The sequence below is a fragment of the Phoenix dactylifera genome, chromosome 10 (assembly GCF_009389715.1).
Source record: "Phoenix dactylifera cultivar Barhee BC4 chromosome 10, palm_55x_up_171113_PBpolish2nd_filt_p, whole genome shotgun sequence".
Classification (NCBI taxonomy): domain Eukaryota; kingdom Viridiplantae; phylum Streptophyta; class Magnoliopsida; order Arecales; family Arecaceae; genus Phoenix; species Phoenix dactylifera.
This window is the reverse complement of record NC_052401.1, coordinates 11,378,250-11,398,656: the sequence shown is the minus strand read 5'-3', so window position 1 is coordinate 11,398,656 and position 20,407 is coordinate 11,378,250. Positions and strand designations below refer to the sequence as shown.

The 20,407-nt window shown below is 39.9% G+C and overlaps 1 protein-coding gene across 1 annotated transcript in view; it reads left to right on the top strand.

Moving 5' to 3' along the window:
- LOC103696624 (isopentenyl-diphosphate Delta-isomerase I-like) overlaps positions 1-7,870 on the top strand; it is a 28,045-nt gene extending 20,175 nt beyond the window's left edge. The window contains exons 4-6 of the mRNA XM_008778308.4: positions 7,015-7,117; positions 7,208-7,345; positions 7,430-7,870. Coding sequence (XP_008776530.2) covers positions 7,015-7,117; positions 7,208-7,345; positions 7,430-7,683 — 495 coding nt within the window. The 3' untranslated portion in view covers positions 7,684-7,870. The remainder of the gene's footprint in view (positions 1-7,014; positions 7,118-7,207; positions 7,346-7,429) is intronic.
- The last annotated feature ends 12,537 nt before the right edge of the window (positions 7,871-20,407 follow it).

Genomic DNA, 20,407 nt, shown 5'->3' with positions numbered 1-20,407 from the left:
AAGAACAATTTAGCAGACCCGTTCACTAAAGCTCTACCATAGCAGCAGTTCGATCGCCACCTCGATTGTATGGGGATGAAATATAAAGGCGATTGGTTTTAGTGCAAGTGGGAGATTGAAAGAATAGATGCCTTACAAGCTAATCGCAATATGTATTGCGAAAGGTTTTTCTTTTGATTTTCCAAATTATGTACATGATATTTAATTATGAATAAAGGCATTGTGTTTCATCATATGCTGTTTATTATTTTGTGATAAAACTCTTAGATTAGGGCAATGGTTTTAGGGCTATGATGAGATCATACTAGTGAGATCTAAAATCCTAAAATCCTAATCTTAAGTATTCCCAGTTGTTGGTACATTGAGTCGGGGATCAATGCTACCGTATGCTCGATGCAGAGGGTGATTGATCTCACAATCACTTGTGTGGAGATACTAATACAAAGATGTGGGTGCTCATTAGAGGAATGAGTTCACTGAATTGACCTGCAAAGAGAAATCTTATGAAATCTTACTTACATTTCAAAAGATGATTCTCTTAGTGGGAGTTGTGCAACTGATCTTATGACCTGAGATCACCATGGTATCTTGTGCACATAAATCCATGTTTTGGTTTACACTCATTTATGACAATAAGTTGTGTACGAGGTCTTCTGGATATGGTGGATTGTGTACGAAGATTATGAGTAGGTCAACAAGGAATCAATCACTTCTAGTAAGAGAAAATCGCATCCCATTTATTCTAATCATATGATAATTCAGGGAGTTTTTGATCAAAACAGAATAAAAATTAGAAAGAGTTTCTAATGTTTCATGATTCGAATTATCATTAGAAGATTAAGAGAAATATGAATATGAAATTAAGTTTGACATACATTCATACTCATATACATATTCGGGATGCAGTTTGATTGAAGGATTGAATTGCACGGTAACTTGCCACTGAAGGGTATTTTTGGTATTTCCACCAAATTTCATATTTTTCGGGTAGATATGACACGTTGCTAGACGTCAATCTTGTCTTGTAGGTTTGATCGAATTAAAAAGTTTAATTCGATCGCCAATTAGAAAGGATTCTAATTGTTAAGTTCGGGTTCGCGCAGTTTGGACCTAAATCAATTAGAAGAGTTCTAATCAGGTTAGGTCAACTCGAGCCCACACCTACTGCTGGCTAAGTATGGAATCCAATAGGTCACACACAAGAAAACTGATCAAGGGTCTAATTGAATTAGATCATGTTTGCAAGATAAACATCCTAGCAGGTGTTGCAAACCTTAGCTTCTGATTCGAAGCGGATTCGAATCTGATTCGAAGCGGATTCGAATCTGATTCGAATTGGATTCGAATCTGATTCTTAATTGATCTAATTTGATTAGATCATATCTTAATATGGGTTAGTCAAGAGTTGGCACCTAATTGGCATGTTTTGAGTCTAATTGGATTAGATTTGATAAATTATTCATTTTAGACTGTTAGATCTTTATCTACCGTTGGATGAAGACATAATGGTGAGGTGGTTTGAACCCAATTGGATTGGGTTAGGTAAGGCCTTTAATCTTGACCATTTGATCTTCATCAGCCATTGGATGAAGACATAATGAGATCATGATGAGCCGCCTTGAATTAGAGCCTTTGGATCATCATCAAGCAGTTGGATGATGATATAACTCCTTTTTTGATGGCACCTTCAATCATAGCCCTTGAGTTTTATGTCCACCATTGGATGGGGACATAATAGGCTGGTAGCATGATGGGGCTTGATAGGAGGACGTGATGAATGATGGCGTGATGGCTTGTGGCGTGAAATACAAGGAGAGAGAATACGTGGAGGTTATAAGTGGATAAGGATGAAGCATTCTCTCTCATCCTTATCACATCTCTTCATGATATGGCTCCCTATTTTTGATAGCGCCCCATCCTATGATATGCCTTCTCATCAGGAGGCACATCCTTTGGATCCCACGCCTCCTTTCATGAATGAAAGGATGGGATGCATGCATCCCTGCGCCATCTATAAAAGGGAAACTATTCCACCGTATTTCTTAATCCCATTCCACCGCACTCCTCTCTTCTTTTTTTATTACATTAGTTCCTTCTTTCTAGCATTGCTTCTAGTGTGTCCTAAGCCTTGACAAGGTAGTCTTCTTTAGGACAAAAAGTTTAGAAGTGATTTTAGAAGGTAAAAGAAAAATAGAGGAAAGAAAGCAAGCCAATTAAATCCTTTGGAAGGATTCAGCATTAAGGATCAAAAAGTCTTTGGAGCTAAAGTTTTGAATCAAGTTTCCGTGTGGATCACCATTGGAGGGTGAACATTTGGGCACCTAGTGGAAATTCTGCACATTGGATTAGCGTTAGAGGTATTCTTCTATTTCTGCATTTATATTATATTATTTGATTGTTACCATTAAGGTGATCTTGGCTTAATAGGGTTTCATGTAAAGAAATTTTGTTAAAAAAATTTTAAAATCCCTAGCTTCCGCTGCCCCACATGACATGTTTGAACCCTACATTAGTTTCTCTATGGAATGGGATGCCCCAGTGTCCCACCTCGTCCTGACGGTAGTTCTGGTGGAGGGTCCCATAGGCACGCTCCATCTCGCTCCCTTTCTTTTCTTTCATCTTTCTTTCGTTTCTTCCTTCTTTCGTTTCTTTTTTCTTACCTTCCTTTTTTTTCCCTTTTTCTTCTTTCTTTTTCTTATCCCTTCGTTTGCTTCTTTTTTTCTTTTCTTTTTTTTCTTCTTTCTCTTTTCTTTCTTCCATCTTTCCTTTTATTGTTTTTCTTCTCCCTTCCTTTCTTTCTTTCAATTTTCTTCTTCTCCCCTTTCACTTTTCTTATTCTTCCTCTTTCCTTCCTTCCTTTCTTTTCTTTTTTTGTTCTTCTTTCTATGCAAGGATGGGTTTCGAAGTCCCAACCACATCCCAGTCCCATTTTCTCATAGGAACAGGATGGGATGGCCGAGACACCCCCGATCCTGCTGGGACTTAAAGCCTCGGTCCTCACAATGAAATGAGAAAATATATAAATTCTCTTGAAGTAAGTGGCAGAAGACCACCTGGAAATACATCAAAGAAAATATATCTGGTGGCACAATCCATCATAATTATATGCCAAACAATTGAAAGCAGATCAAAGGAAGTTTAAGACTGTATGTTTCAGCTATAGATGATGGTAAATCCATCATAATTATTTGGACCAAGAAAAGTGCGTAAGAAAAATAAAAAATTGTACACGACACTAGCCAACCAAAACATGCATAATGTAGCAACATTAGCAACTTCTGCTCCAGATGTTCGAACTCATCAACCTCCCTGACAGAACAGTATTTCAATGTTTCAGCTATGTAGGCACCCCAAGAAGATAACACAGTCTGTATCCATGCAAAAAATTCTTCGAGACCGTTGCATTTCCTAGTCAAAAATGTATCCTAGCATCTCTTTGTACACGTGTCATTGAATCAGGCCCTACCATTATTATTCTTATTCTTCCAATTAAAATTGATGATCATAACTAATATTGAAGTTATAAATGTTCTTGACAACTTTGATGACTATCAGCACCAACATATAATTTAAAAATCATGCTCCGGCATCATCTTTAGAATGCAAACTTCAACTGTTCAACACCTCCAGGGGATGTTCTTTCATCTGCTTTTTATATTAATTCAAGGACCAACATACTTATTCTTGATTGGTAGTTGAGGGATTGTATTGAATCTATTTGGTTCTTAGAAAATCCAATGAAATCATAGATTTTATTCATCCTTATGGAATCTTAGGTGGATGAGTAAGCTTAACAACAGCTGAAATGTGCAAACTCAACTTTTCATTTATTTAGGAAGTGTGTAATTAATAATTAAAAGTAAATGAGAAAAGTTAGATTGTAGGCTTGGGATTGAGGTGTGTAGTGACTACCCTTAGATAGAAATCTCTTCCACGTGTTTAGCTAATGCAATAGTCCTATTGCACAAAAATTGTCAATAAATAATTCGCAGTGTGCATATGTTAAGGAAAAGTGATGAAACCTTTGATCCTAATTGTTTGGTGAATACATGTTGCTGAAATAAGTAGACGAAAATTTTTTTGTGTTCAGAATCTTAAGATGCAAAACATTGCATTAAAGACTTTACCAAGAACTTTTTTTTCAATATGTGTTTGCTCTTTGTTTGAGGGGTTTTTTGCTATTTGAAGTATTGTCCATGATTTGGATGAGGTATATAATATATATAGTGTCTCGGAGATTCATAGAGATGCTAGAAGAACCGAACAAGAAAGTAGATGTTGCTTTCTTTGCAAGGCATGTTTATACGAGAAAAGTTGCATGCTTATATGAGAAAAGTTGTCTGTTTAGGGGCACAACGAATACGGGATAAAATTCAAGCTTAAATTAGATAATCATATTGATAGCCATCAAGCCTGTCCCAGCTGTTTGGAGAAGTCTAGATTAAATAATAGAAACAAATCTTCATTATTGGAAATTCTAGAATTGGTGCCAGCAAACACCGCTTAATTAAGGAAAAGGCTGAGCTCTCCCAAACGTCCTGGTTCGAGGCGTATCGAGCTATATCGGCGGCAGATCGGGATAGTTCCTGCAATGAAATCGAGAAACCCAAGGGGGCATCTCTCACCAAAACAGGACTTCAAAAGAGGGAGAGGGAGAAGGAAAGAGAGGAAGAGAGAGAAAGGGAAAAAGAGGGAGAGGAAGAAACATAGGGAGAGAGGGAGGAGGCATCTCTCACCAAAACAAAGCCCAAGGAGGAGGGAGACAGGGCTTCAAAAGCCCTCTCTCCTCTGTGCGTTGGAATGGGGGTTCAAAGTGAAACAAGGGCTTCGGTCCTTTTTTTTTTTTTTAGGTGAAGTCGACACCACACTGCCAACTTCATGTAAAAAATTTCAAAAAAAAGAAAAGTAAAGTTGGAAGCCACTTAAAAAGATCAAGAAAAATATAAAAAAGGGACCGAAACTCCTATGTCGAACAATGGTGGAATTTTCGAAATAGGGGCTCCACCCCTGTTCCAACACACGGAGGAGAGGGGGCTTTGAGAGCCCTTTGTCTCCCTTCCCTTGGCCTTGTTTTGATGAGTGATGCGCTCTCCCTCCCTTCCTCTCTCTCTCTCTCTCTCTCTCTCTTTCTCTCTTTCGCTCTCTCGCTCACCTTGCCTCTGCCTCTCTCTCTCTCTCTCCGCCACGCTCTTCCGCTCTCTCCCTTTCCCTCTTCCTCTCCCTCTCTCCTTCTCCCTCTCCCTCTCCTTTGCTGGTTTTCCTATCGTTTCATGCTGAAACGGCATGGCATGGGGGCGCACCATACTGCCGGCCTACCGTACCATACCGTCGGCCTACCGGCATGAGTGCCGGTTCCGGTACTGTGGACCTTGTTCTTAAGGATATTTCCTTTGGTGATTTTGCATATCTTTTTTGTGATGGTGGGTTAATTTGGTGTTTTGTGTTTGTTTGTACTTTACATTGCCATGATTTTCGGTCTCAAACAAGATGCCTCATATACTTGCTTAACCACTTCCCTCCTTGGTTGTGTGCAGACACCTTTTGGCAAAAGCCTCCATGCTTGCCCGTCTATCTAGCTGGCCATGCCAAGCTAGATTTGTGGGTTAGGTCAAGGTTAAGGCTCGCCACTAAGAATTGTATTCTCTCCCTTAACAATTATATGCGTGGAAAATGTTGTAACAAAAAGTAACCCATGCTTTGCTATTCGAATATTTGATGAGATGAGCATAACAGTAACTAAAACTATAGTTCGCCATACCGGCCCAAACAGGACTATATAAGGCGTACCATATTGTACCAATTCAGTATCGATACCTGGTATGGCTGGCATACCGACACAATGCTAGTGTGGCACCACGGGGTCTGGTACTGAGTGGTGAACGTTGACTAGAACTTGTGGTCACCCACCATAACAGTTGTGACTGTTCCCACAAGAAGGTGTCAAGTTTGGGAAGAAGATGGGAAGAATTGGAAAAAGGGGTAATCTGAGTGAGACAGAGGACTTGCCACTATCCTTGCTATTCTCCTCTTTTTACATCCAACGCTAGTTAGATTTGGTTTACAAAAAAAATAGTTAAAAGGCAGTGTCTTCTTTTTTGATAAAAAGTGTTTTTATATCAACCTTATCATTCCAATATATAACCAAATTGTCTTTACATGTATGATCTTAATCTGACCTGTTATCAATAAGCACTCTCAATACAACCCTACTTACCATGTGCTTATGATTTTAGTGGTATCATTGGTTATGCTCATGTTGTCCCTGTCATAATGGAATAAAGTTATGTCATGTCTTGAAGGTTTGATATAACTCATTGTTCTCCAAATCTTATCATCCACAACCTGGTTCTTATGGTCCATATCAAAATGACCTTAAATAATTTATATCACATCCTTGGATACCAAAGAAGATTAGGAGGACCCAGATCTGTATTATAAAATCCAATTTGATCATGTTGTTTTCATTTTAAACCAAGTGGAGTTTCCATTAGAATTATTTGTAATAGTAAGCCTTGAGCGCATGATATTAGAGTGCCTATAATGGTTTTCAACTTCAAGCACGTAAATATGGAAGTCTTTGGACTTCATGGAGGGATATTCATATCCTTGCAATTATTTGATAAATCTAATTAAGAATCCTTCCTGATAAACTAATATAATTTATTGGCAATTGTTGTTTGTTTCATTAAACATTTTATGTGCCTTTTGGTGGTGCAACATAGCATTCTTTGTTTATATGAAATTCTTTTCTATTTTCATTCATTGACTTTACAATTAACTCTTCTTTTTCACTTTTACATTTTTTATAATTTTTTAAATTTTGAAGGTAATTGGGAAAAGAATCTTATGATCTGCAATTATATCCTATCTGAACCCCTTATCCTGACATGCTCATTGTCTTGCTTCATTTTGGCTGCTTGTAGTCCTTGTTTGTACTTATTTTCTTTTGAATTTTCTTTTTCTATTTTTTTTGAGGGAGGGGATTATATTGATACCTCATCATATTTGTTACAGCAAAGATCTGCAACAAAAGTAACATTTCCTTTGGTATGGACAAACACCTGCTGCAGCCATCCTCTTTACCGTGAATCTGAGCTCATAGAGGAAAACTACCTTGGTACTTTTCATTAGCTGTAAAACCATTTCAAGAATCTTATTGTCTTCTAACTTGTAAATGGTTAGTGCTAAATATAAATTTCTTAAACAGGGGTTAGGAATGCGGCTCAACGGAAGTTATTGGATGAGCTGGGCATACCACCTGAAGATTTACCTGTTGATCAGTTCATTCCTCTTGGACGCATTCTATATAAGGCCCCATCTGATGGAAAGTGGGGAGAACATGAGCGTATGTCCACTACAGAGCTTCATTCATGAATTGTTGCATGGCCTCCCTAATACTAAGCTTATAATATATCTTTCTTCATTTCAGTTGATTATCTGCTTTTTATTGTTCGTGATGTGAAATTGCTTCCCAATCCTGATGAAGTTGCCGATGTTAAATACGTTAATCAAGATCAGTTGAAGGAGCTGCTGAGGAAAGCAGATGCTGGGGAAGATGGTGTGAAGCTATCCCCTTGGTTCAGGCTGGTTGTCGATAACTTTCTTATGAAATGGTGGGACCATCTCAAAAAAGGCACTCTTCAGGAGGCTGTGGACATGAAAACCATTCATAAGCTAACATAAAAGAAGTTAAGGTATTTTTTTATCAATTAGATAATGTTGGGAAACTAAACCTGCTTCAGTTCTTGAGAAGTAAATTAGCATGTTATGGTTTTTGTAATGTACTCGGTACCAAGTTTCAATTGGCCAAGGATTATACTTTATTGTGAATCAGATCTCATTTACAAATTTTAAATTTGCTTTAGTTTTATGCATAATTTTGCATATTGGACAATGATTAGGATGGAAGTCAATAAAAGGTAAATTCTTATTAGGATTAGGCAAAAGATGGTAGTGGTCAGAACTTGCTCTGCATTTAAACCTCTAATAGAAACTCAGATGAATGTCAATGTTGATATCAATGATCATGACCCAAGCTGATAGAAGATCACCTTTGCAGAAGGAGTTAACGAACTTATTATTCAGATGGAGGTTATCTGCTTCTAGTTTATACTTTCTTTAAATTTTGTACTGGAATGGTCTTGCATATGCGATCAACAAATAACCAACAATCTGATATGCTGCATATCTAATTTCCTCTTGTCGTTCATGCAAGTCATACTCTTCGGTATGCATACGATTGCTTCATTAAATGGTTGATTTTTTTCCCAATTGAATCAGAAAAGAACAATTAATGTCGAACATGCTTTGGAGTTGATATAGATGATGCTTTTCTGTGATCTTGGATAACAGAAATCGGGCCAAGATGATGCAAATTCAAATTGGTTTAGAACTGTAGTTTCTGGTTCTAGACTTTTGTATGCGCTTTCTTTTTCTTTTTTAATGGAACAGGTGGCCCAAAGCCCACCCAATTGTATTAAGAGAAACAATTTGTGAGGGTCGAGGGATAAAGAAAAATAAAACCGCAAAAGGATCAAGTTACAGAAGAATGAGATAAAACATTTCAGAGCTTGGATTAAGTTTCCGTAGTCTTTCAATTTCCCAGGAACTCTAGTTGTTGAAGAGGTAGTCCTCTTCTGGCAATAGCCTCGGCAGTCCTGTTCTTCTTTATGAGAACTCTACTATTCTTCAACAATGATCCCATGCACGCCTGACCTGTTTTCTGATTTCTTTTACTCCAATTAGTCCATAATGAGAAACCAAGTGAAGGCACATATTCTTTGATTTAATCCAGGCTTTAACCAGGGGCCATACACTGACAATTTCAGAATTTTTGCTGCAGAAACAGCAATCATTGCTTACATTCCATCCTTCTGCCAGAACTTCGCTATATGAAAAGCTCCTTGTTAATTTCTACACACACAGACTAATATTTTCTGGAACAGCATCCTCCAGAGGAAATGGTAAGAGGTGCATCTCAGTCCTCCAAATTAAATGAAGCTGTAAAAGTAGTTTGACATTATAGATTCTATACTTGTCAAGCTTCCAGCATGGGTTATCGGCCCCTAAATCGGGGCTTTATAGCGTCAAAATCTTCCCGAATTGCAGCCATTCAACATGTTCTGCATAGTTTTGTTTTCCTCTGAAAAAGTATCATCCATGAGTATCTTCTCTTATTCCAAAGAACAGAAACTGAGAAGTTCGGTTTTATCACTGCTTGGTAGAGTTGTGGACATAGAGAACAGAGTGGTAAGCATTCAGCCCAATTTTCCCAGAATTTGACTTTCTTCCCTTCTCCTAGAGTAATTGCAAAGCAAACACCAGAATGGTTAAGTATTTTGTATATATGTTTTCATGCAGGTGATAATAATCTTGAAGAGTAGCTTGGTCTCATACCAAATCTCCTCGTTTTATAATAGGACCATTTCACTGTCTTCAATCATATATATTCTTTGTTAGAATTAAATTCCAATCCCATTTTACTGGCAATGCATCATTGAATTCGGCCTTGATTCTAGTACCACCTTCCTTCTTTGACTTGCAAACTACGTCCCAATTAACCAGCCATGAGAAGCCAAAACCAGAGTTGGGACCTTTCTACAAAAAAGCTCTTCTAAAGCCATCTATTTTCTCCATTACCCATGATGGAAGCTTGAAAATAGACATAGTGGATGGGAAGATTAGTTGACACAGTAATTATGTCAAATGCTGAGTAATTTACCTTTCCAGCTTGTCAGCCTTTTGCCTTCTTTTTCAATGATAAATTCATATTGATCTTTGGAGGGTCTTTTGTTACGAAAGTTAGGCCCGAGTACTTGATTGGGAGCTGTTCTAATCTGCAATTGAGCATTAAAACGTCCGTGCTTGTAATTGATCATTTCCAAGGCAAATGAGAGAGCTTTTTATGGAAGTTACAGTCTTCTTTTGCTTCACAGGCACAGAGAAGACTGTCATCTGCATGGTGCTGGCTAGGAATTCCTTCTTTGGCTTCCAAAAGGTCTAGTTCTTTAATTAAATTTTGACATTTTGTTATCTGGCTCCGTTAAGAATCTTCAGCATTTGCAATAATGAAGACCTCTCTCACATGATATCCAATTGCCAGCTTCATCATCTGAAATAATAGCTACCTTGCTGGTACTGATAATTGATTGAATCCAACATAACCATGCAGCTGGGAAGCATCTTATCTCTGGAATTATTAGAATAACTTTTCAGTTTAGCTTATCAAAATCTAGGGCTGCAAACATAATCGGATACTAGTATATTCATATCTATGTGTAAATAAATAGTTATACAGATATGGATATTAGGTGGATGTAAAAATTTATATCCATATTTATTTTAGATGGATATAGATACTAATCGAAATATAGAAGTATAGATATAAATACGGATCTAAGTCGGATAATTAAATTTTATAACTATAGATTAGATATATTACTGATTAGATGGTAAGTCAAATTATTAACATTTTATATATTCTTTTCAAAAGTTTATGAGTGCTTTATAAAACTAAATAAGATTACAAATAGATTCGAATATTCGGAAACAGATCGGATAGTTGTCTATCCATATTCATATCTGTTTTTCTTTGATTGATATGGATATGGATATAGACTTTTAGTCAAATGCTTAAATTTTTATCCATAGCTGGATAGATTTGGATAAGAAAAATAGATTCAGATGGTGGTTCACTTTTATCTTTATCAGAAGCTTTTCCAAAGTCCAATTTCTAGAGAAAACCATCCTTCTTTTTCTTTATACAATAATAAAAAATGTCACATGCATTTAAGAAATTATCGAGGATTTGCCAACCCCAACATCTAAAAATAGAGCTAACCTACACACCAAGACTCTAGCCTTTAAGGAGACTTTGAATAGGACAAAAGTCAAGGGGTAAAATTGCCCTTTTATTGGAACTGAAGCCATGGAAGTATAATTTAAATGGGGGTGGTTCTATATACACCCCCCCTATTGCTCAGGACACCCCCCAAAAATTAAAAAAAAATTAAATACTCTCTACACCCCCCCATTTGCTAAGGACACCCCTAAAAAATTAAAAATACCTAAATTACCCCCCACCCTCCCCACCCCCTCACCTAAATTGCTCTCTACACCCCCCAAACCCCCCCCCCACCCCGCTTTTCCCCTCCAAAACACCCGTAACCCTTCCGCCCAAAAAACCAGCCTCAAGCACCTCGCCGGCGGCCAAACCCCCTCCGTCTCCCCCTTCTCCCTCTCGTCGCCGGTCGGTGCAGTGCACCTCGCCAACGCCCAAAACCCCCCCGTTCCCCCTTCTCCCTCTCGTCGCCGGCATTCTCCCGATCTCCGACCACCTCGCCGGCTTCTCCCGGAACCACCTCCCCGGCCATCTCCCGAGCAACGAGCACCTCGCCGGCGCCTCCACGACCACCTCGAGGTAGCTCCCCCCCCCCCCGCCTCCAGTGCTCCGTTCAGCCCTGGATCGCCGAACAGAACCCTTCTGTTTGGCTGAACAGTGCCGAACAGAAGCCCTCTGTTCGGCAACCCTCAACCGAACAGAAGGCTTCTGTTCGGCTGCACGGTGCCGAACAGAAGCCTTCTGTTCGGCTGCACAGTGCCGAACAGAAGGGTTCTGTCCGGCACCGTGCAGCCGAACAGAAGCCTTCTGTTCGGCACTGTGCAGCCGAACAGAAGGCTTCTGGTGCCAAATCGCGTGCCGTGCTGAATTTTGTGCCGAACATTTATGTATGCAATTGAATTATTTTCTTTGATATAGCCTAACATTGAATTTCTATATTTTCAGACATGGATCCCCGTTCCGCCAGAGTTAGACCTACGGCGTCAGCTAGGAGACGTCGTGCTAGGATTGCTTCTCCCGAGCCTGCTCATATGCCATCGGACTCTCCTGAGTCAGAGCATGATGATATGCCCGCTAGGGGCGAAGACGATGAGTCCGTTGGACCATGTCCAGGAGGTCCAGAGGATGAGTCCGTCCTGATCAGTTTTAGGACGCATATAGCAGCTTCCATCTGGAGGCAACAGGTATTGTTTATTTGTTATAGCATTATATTTTGTTTATTGATGTTTTATAGAGTAGTAGTAATTATACATTTATATTACAGGAACGAGCTCCACTAAAGTGCATGAACCATACTGCCAAGGTTGGTGAATGGAAGTGGTGGTCTTCAAACTAACCAAATACCAGGTTCAGAGCACTATTGAGGTAGTCGGGCCTCGTAGAGTTAGTACAGTGCTCTTATCGATTCATCGATAAGATTCTGATTTCGGGCTTCGTAGAGAGATGGCAGCCCGAGACGAACACCTTCCATATACCATTTGGCGAGATCACTATCACGTTGGATGATGTATCCGCCATTTTAGGGATTCCTGTCGCAGGTTCCTCAGTATCAGTTTCTCCTGAGAGGATGAGTGATCGGGATGCTGAGGAGCTACTTGTGGAGTTGTTGGGGGTGTCAGCTGGAGACGCGCGTCAGGAGGTACTGTCATCGCGCGGTCAGTCTGTGAGGATGGAGTGGCTGAGGACTCAGTTTCACTCTGTATCTGATAGAGACAGACAGCAGAGGATAGAGTGTGCAGCACGAGCCTATTTGTTATTTTTGTTAGGCTGCACACTCTTTGCTGATAAGAGTGGGACCAGGGTGCCTATAGCGTATCCGTGTTTACTGCGGGATCTGGATAGGGTGAGCACATATGCCTGGGGTACAGCTGCCTTAGCATATTTGTATCGGCAGTTGGGGATTGCGTCGAGGTCATCAGTGAGACAGATCAGTGGTTATATGACGCTTCTGCAAGCATGGATTTATGAGCATTTTCCAGCACTCAGTCCTCACCCGTCGCTCGAGTATACTGATGCCAGTCCCCGCGTGCACCGCTGGATGCCCGGTACTCCATCCCGTACCACGATGGACCATTTAGTGGTTCTACGTGAGTCATTGGACCTTTTGAGCATCGATGAGGTACGTATCATATTACCATTTGCTTGTGTTTGTCAGTACTTTTAATATGCGATATAGTATAAAACTGAAATGGACCTTTTGTTTTGCAGGTTATTTGGGATCCCCATCATCGGCTTCGGGGAGATCGCCCATATATACCCGTCGCATTTTTTAGTGGCTCCATCAAGTGCCTTGATATCGTAGAACCCTATCATCCAGAAAGGGTTCTTAGACAGTTTGGTCGTATTCAGACCATCCCTCGACAAAATGTTGTGAACGTAGTACCTCAACAAAATGATTTCCATTTACGAATCCGATAGCGATATCTTTGCGGGATAGAAGAGGTAGTGGCACAGAACGGAGAGGTAGGAAGATCAGACATTGTTGCAACGAGAGATGGTATAGAACAACATTATAGCAGGATGCTATAAGATGACCCATGTCCGACATAGTCATCCATCTGTCATATGGTGGACAATCATCATAATATGATAATGCATGAGTGATCTCAGCAATCGTCCCTTCCACACCATATAATGTGCGATAGTGGTCCGAATGACATTGCAACTCTTGCAATAAATCCTTCCTAACACGCACCCAGTCATCTTCTCCAAATCCCAGTAAGTCAGCTATTGCCCTAAATCCGCAATTCCCATCAGCTTTTACATCCTTGATATGCTGGATGTATGGTCTCAAGGCAGAAGGAATAGCATCAATATAGATAATGGGCGTATGTGACTGGGCTCTAGTACGAAAAACCTGCAAATAATATCAAATGATAGAAAATATGTAACAATGGCAGAAATATCCAAATAGTTATCCGTCTCAGCACATCCCGTACCGGCACATCTCGGCACGGCACGTCCCGACATGTCCCGTATCGGCACATCTCGGCACGGTACGTCCCGACATGTCCCGTATCGGCACATGACATACCGGCACGGCACGGACCGTCCCGTAGACGTTGTGATACCTATTGTAAGGAAATAAATATTTGGTACTTACCTTTTGCTTGGGCCGCCTCTTTTGAATCTGAGTAGATGGATTGCGGATGGTAACTTTCTCAACACCAGGTGAATAACTATCCTGTCCAGATAGAACCAACTCAAACGCAGACGGGTCACGTCGAGTAGACGTATCAACCTTCATTGAAGCGCGCCCACGTGAACCGGTCTTCCGTTTTGCAGGCTCTAAAAGAGGTGTACTATCTGGACTTGCAATCTCTCGTAACTTCTTGATCATCTGCAATTGAGAAGCCCCATCTAACTTCTTGAATCGTAGCGCAATCAAATCTAACTCTGCATCACAACTCAACTGAATTGGCTGCACGGGGGGGTAGGCAGAATATCAAGTTTCCTCCAATGAGGATCTATGCAGTCGAGAGGAATGGGCCGACCTTCCACCCTGTACCGCGCAATCTGGTGAGCACATGGTATACCATGTGTGCGTCGAATAGCGCACCCACAATTTGAATCATCAAACCCAACTGAATTGGCTCGTTTCGATTGGGCGAGGACATGATTTAACGCACTTATAGATATGAAACCTCGCAACTCTTTGAATTCAGCTGGCTTGAAGTTGTGCTGCACTACCAATAAACTCTTCTCCAATGAGGCTTTAACGGAGCTGTGCTGCAACTCAATCAATCCATGTATTCTAGTCCAAGATGACTCGAAACTTCCTTGGCTTGATCCAAGCTGCTTTTTGAGCTTTGCATGTGCACCCTCGACCCTAGTAAACAAATGAAAGTTAGATATAACAATTGAGGCAAATTAAAATTAAATGAGTCTTTATTTGTGATACCTATTTGTCGTCACATTTCCGTAGTGCCTGCATGTATCCGTCCACGCCGCAACAAATCTTTCCTTGTATTTGCTCAGCCAAGTATCTGACACATACTGTAGTGCATCTGGATAGGTACCGAACTCTCTCTGCAGTGCACTCCAGCGATCATTATACTCGTCTTCCGTGGAGGACAGCACTAGTACATTCCAACTCATAATAAATTTATCCCATTTCTCCTTCAATTCGAAAATTTTTTTGCACTTGGCCAAAACATTCCTACTAATATGCCATCTACATAATAAATGTCTAGCAGTAGGAAATACTCTATGAATTGCATTCATCAAAGCCAAGTCTCTATCTGTAACAATCAACTCAGGCAAAACATCATCAGCTATGACACTGCGCAATCTCTCTAATGCCCAAGTATAGCTTTCTTCCCCCTCAGAATTTAAGTATACAAAAGCAACTGAAAATGTCATGTCAGTAGATGTCACCCCCACAATCTCTAAAAGCGGAAGACGATACCTATTCGTCTTGTACGTGCAATCCATTATCAACACACGGGGAAATGCACGGAACAAATCAATGCTGCCAGGGTGTGCCCAAAATAAGTCATGCACAACATCCGTATTAGTACAATTCCTATGCCACTCAATATATTTAGCCTCTGATAATTTACCTAATAGATGTTGCATTTCAGACCTCCCGGCTTTCTCTGCAACCTTAAACCGTTGACGTACATTGTAGATAGTCTTGATAGTCGTAACATTGAGGGCATCTCTTTCCTTCAATGTGGATAATATGTCCTTTGGACGAACCAAACTCTTCGACATATCCACTAACAATTCCGTCTCCTGCTCGGATAATCTCCCTGCATATGAGTGCCCCTCCAGATTCTCTGCAGCGGGATGATTGTGCACTCCACATACGACCAGTAATATCCAATCATCCGCAGTATCCAATTTCTTTCCTCTTAATGCAAAAGGGCATCCACACTTCTTTGTCCCACAGGCAGTCTTTATTCGCTTTTCTTTTTTGGTTCGGTACGTCCCACCCCTCTCACAACCTAACGTAATTCTGGGTTTCTTAGAAATGGTACCTGCATCAGATGATTTGATTACAACAACAAAACCATTTCGCCTCCCAGCTTCACGACACCAATTACACAAGTCCTCTCTACTCTTGAAGATCTATACATTAAACAATTTATGTAAGTACACAGTTGTAAAAATAGCTCGCTAAACTAATACAAAATTGCACAATACATTATAATACCTCGTAAGTTGTAAATTCGCTTGTGTAATCCAGTACAAATTCTGATCCAATTATACTCGATTCGGTTGTAGCATAGCCCTACATATAAAATAATTTATCACCAAGAATTAATGAATCAGAGGATCTGTTCGGCACAAAATTCAGCACGGCACGCGATTTGGCACCAGAAGCCTTCTGTTCGGCTGCACAGTGCCGAACAGAAGGCTTCTGTATGGCTGCACAGAGCCGGACAGAACCCTTCTGTTCGGCACTGCGCAGCCGAACAGAAGGCTTCTGTCGGCACCGTGCAGCCGAACAGAAGGCTTCTGTTCGGTTGAGGGTTGCCGAACAGAAGGCTTCTGTTCGGCACTGTTCAGCCGAACAGAAGCCTTTTGTTCGGCGATCCAGTGCCGAACGGAGCACGAACCGTGAAAAAAAAAAAATTTCGAAACAAGGTGGAACACGTACCTTTGCGGCCGATTCTTCGTCCCAAATCACTAGTTGCTTGTCCATGCTTCGAATGGGGCTTAAATCTCCTTCAAAGATCGCCTAAACGATGTAAATGGATCGAGGGGTTTAAGGGGGGTTTGAGGGGGGTTTTTTTTTTCTTTTCAAAACGAAACGGAGGAGGAGGAAGGGGGGGTGTATGAGAAAATCTCAAGGGCAATATGGTAATTACACTAAAGGTTAGTTTGGGTATTTTTTTTTTGGTTTTTGGGGGGTGTCCTGAGCAATAGGGGGGGTGTATATAGAACTACCCTTTAAATGGCCATATCCAAGCTGGCAAAATGAAAGCTGTTGAAAACAACAATAAAATCATTTTCAAACTGCTTCTAGTATCTTTGATTTAAAATTCATCCTTGTCTCAGTGGCTAATCATCTTGTAATGAAAATAGCACTGTTAATTTCTTTTGCCCACCGAGAACTTGCTTGGATAGCATCATCCCTTGCCACTTAGGTAAGAGGGTGGGGTATTCAAATGACTTATGTAAATCTCAAAAAAAAGAAAAAAAAAAATCCTATGATATTAGCCCTTAAGGGATGGGGTGGGTGTAGAGTAGAAAGTGGAGATTAGCCCTTGCAAATCTTTAAAAAAAAATGTCTTATGTAAATGGGGAAACAAGAGGAGCAAATTCGAAGCGAGTTGCACTATGAAATAAAGAATACCCGAAGATCTATAGGAGAAGAATCTTCTTCCTTGAAGATGGACTTAAAGTGATGTAGAATAGGGTAAGCGATCACATCGCTCAGAAATGACTCCATCCTCTGATTGCAAAGAATGAATATGATTTCTAATCGTGTGCGCTGACAATTTTGTGGAAACAAGAAGTATCATTGTCTCTTTTTCGTAGCCACTGTGTCCGTAATCTTTGCAACCAATAGAATTCTTTCTTGTTAAGCTTATTCTTGAGCTCTTTTCTTGATTTCGTGTTATCATGCGAAAGATTCCCTTCCTCCATCTCGTCCAAGGCATCACTGGAAGATAGAATGCTTTTTCATTTCTGCCTTTTGAGCGGATTGCATTTGTTGAGGCCAATTCTTTGGCTTTAATCTTAGGTTTCTAAGATTGCACGTCCTGCTTTTGGTAATGCCACTGATATCTGTAGCGTTGGAACAGCACTCATTATCCATTACATGTTAGGTGGTAATTTTTTAATTGTAGGTACAATAAGGTCTTGTTAAGGATTTGGCTGTTATCTCTATTATTGCAGAGCAAACTCGAGATGTGCCCCTCCGTCCTCCACAAGTTTAATATATTGTTTTTGAAGGATTAATCATGCCAAAAAATTTGAAAACTTATGTATTTTTTCTATTCATATTCTTAACTTCAATTTAGTAAAATCAGATCATCGAACTTTCAAAATTTCGTAATTGATACTCTGGTTGTCTTCCGTTCCATGGTATAGGTCATATACTATCATGTGCCATGAAAACAAGGAAATCCTGATGACTTTTGGCTTGGAGAATGCAAAATATATTGTTCTCCATAGACCCCTCATATAAATTAGATGAGCATGACAATAGCATTGAGCGAAAACTTTATAATGGTACAATAGAATTTTTAACTGCTAATAAGCTTGATTTCATGATTCAATGTGTACTTTTGTGCTAAATATCAGTCTAATATTAAAGAATCACCCTTAAACTGTAGCAAGAAGAATTTCTGGATGTGTTAAGTGAGACACAAAACATTAACTCATGATATTCAAAACTATCTCATAAAGTGTGAAGATTGTCCCAAGAAATCTTATGCAAAATAATAATAATTGAATTTGTATGATCAATTAGCTGACATCTTTACAAAACCATTAATAAAAGAAATTTTTGAGAGTTTAGAAATATAGTAGAAGTTTGTGATCCTTTTTGATAATCTCCTTCTGTTAATTTTCTGATTATCATCTTAACACAATTGCTTTTTATTGAAAATCTTGAATTTTCTTTCTATGTGAGCTGACTCTTAATGTGAGGAGTTGACTTAAAGTCTTATGGGTCAACCCCTCAAAATAAGACGGAGCCTTGAGTCGACTCAAGAGTTAACTCAAAGTTCTGTTGGGGGTTGAGGAGCTGACTCGCATTAAACAATGAGTCGACTTTGAGGCGGCGGTCGACCTCCTAGGTCGCCACCTAGAAGCCCTGTTCTCCTTTATCGAAGCTGACTTTTTCCTTTCCCTTCTTCATCACTTTGAAATCTCTCTTCTTCTCTTTGATTTACCTAGCAAATCTGCTCCATCTTCCCTTGAATCAATCTGCTCTCCTCTCTTCACCTTCTCATCTTGCCTTTTATCTCTCTATGGCCCCAAGAAAGATGTTTCCTCAAAGAAGAAAGAGATCAGAAATAAAACAAAGGAAAGGACGACAAAGAAAAATCTCGAATTGAGTAGCAGAATCGTTCTTCCATGCTCTCTATATCAAGCTCCTCTATAAGGATTCCGAGTGCAGTACCCCTCTCCACTTGAAAGATAGCGCCTGGAAGGAATATCGACTTCATGTTCAGGAGAACGAAGGCTTCACAATCGAAGAACTTATTAGAAACCATGGTTTGGAGTTCTTATGCAAAATCAAGGGACCTATCTACCTAGATCTTGTTCAAGAATTCTAGCAAAATCTCAGGTTTGGATTGGGAAGCGCCTCCTTTATTGTCAGAAATGTCAACATTGAGTTGAATGATAATATTCTCGAGCAAATCCTTTGGATGCCCAACTAAGGTGCTATCATAGACAAGGTTGAAGATAGGCAAACAGCCCTGCAGTGCATTCTGGAGAAAGAAAATGTAGAAATGAATGCCAGAATTGAAGGAAGCTTGCTTAATATATAAATGAGATTGTTGCATCATATGATCGGCAAGATATTTTATCCAAAATTTGGGAGTTTTCAGATCATATCAGAATGGGAGCATGCATCATGTTCCACATCATCAACAGAATCCCATTAACCTTTCAGTCTTGATAATTCAGAGGATGCATGAAGTTGTCTAAGAACAAAAGCTCCACTCCATACAATCTGATGCTCACTAAAATCTTCAAGAATTTAAGTATAAACTTAATTGGTGAAACAACCAGTGAGCTATTCTTTTCTGACACCTATAATGAACACTCTCTACATCACATGGGATACAACAAGAAAGATGGTCATTGGGTGAGAACTAAAGAAGCCAAACCTGAAGAATTAGAAAATAGAGATGAAGCCACAGCTGAGCCTTCCTCTATCAAAGGAGAAGCTCAGAAGTAGCCCGCTGCTGAAGAACAAGATTCTGATATTCTGTTAGCTAGTAGAAACCAATATGTCTACATTCAGCTGCATGAAGACGAGCTGAAGATTATCTTTAATCACGTAGCTGCAATTCTTCTAGTGGCTAGGATTTTTGAACTAGGAGATAGCTCGAGGGATCCTCAAGCTGCAGCTACATCTAACTTTGTTCAGTTATTGACAGAGCAGAGTGCAAGACTATCATTGACTCAGAACTCTATTACCAACCTAAGTGAAAGGATGGTGTTGTTGGAAGAAAAGATTAATCATGAAAAAATAGGTCAAGATTCAAATGAAGATATTGTGCAGATTTTAGAGCTTACTTTGGAAGTTGGAAGACTCAGAGGAAGAATTGAGTTTGGAAGCCAACAATTTGGAGAAGAGATTCATGGGACTTCAACTATTGTTTCTTTCATAGTAATATTTCTTCTTTAGGCCATAGAAAGACTAATTGGGCAACTTGGGAATTCATCTTCTATCCCTGGAGCCTCCACCTTTGCCAGACCTCATGCACAATCCAGTCAACCCTCCTCTCCTAGACCATTTCATTTTAACACCAGTACTAGACCTCTAGTAGAACTAGGAGTTGTTGGGATCGTGCTTCATCGAGCATGCCTACTCACTTGAATGACTCATCTTCCTTAGATGGAATTTACTACTCAAGTGATTAACTTGTATTTAAA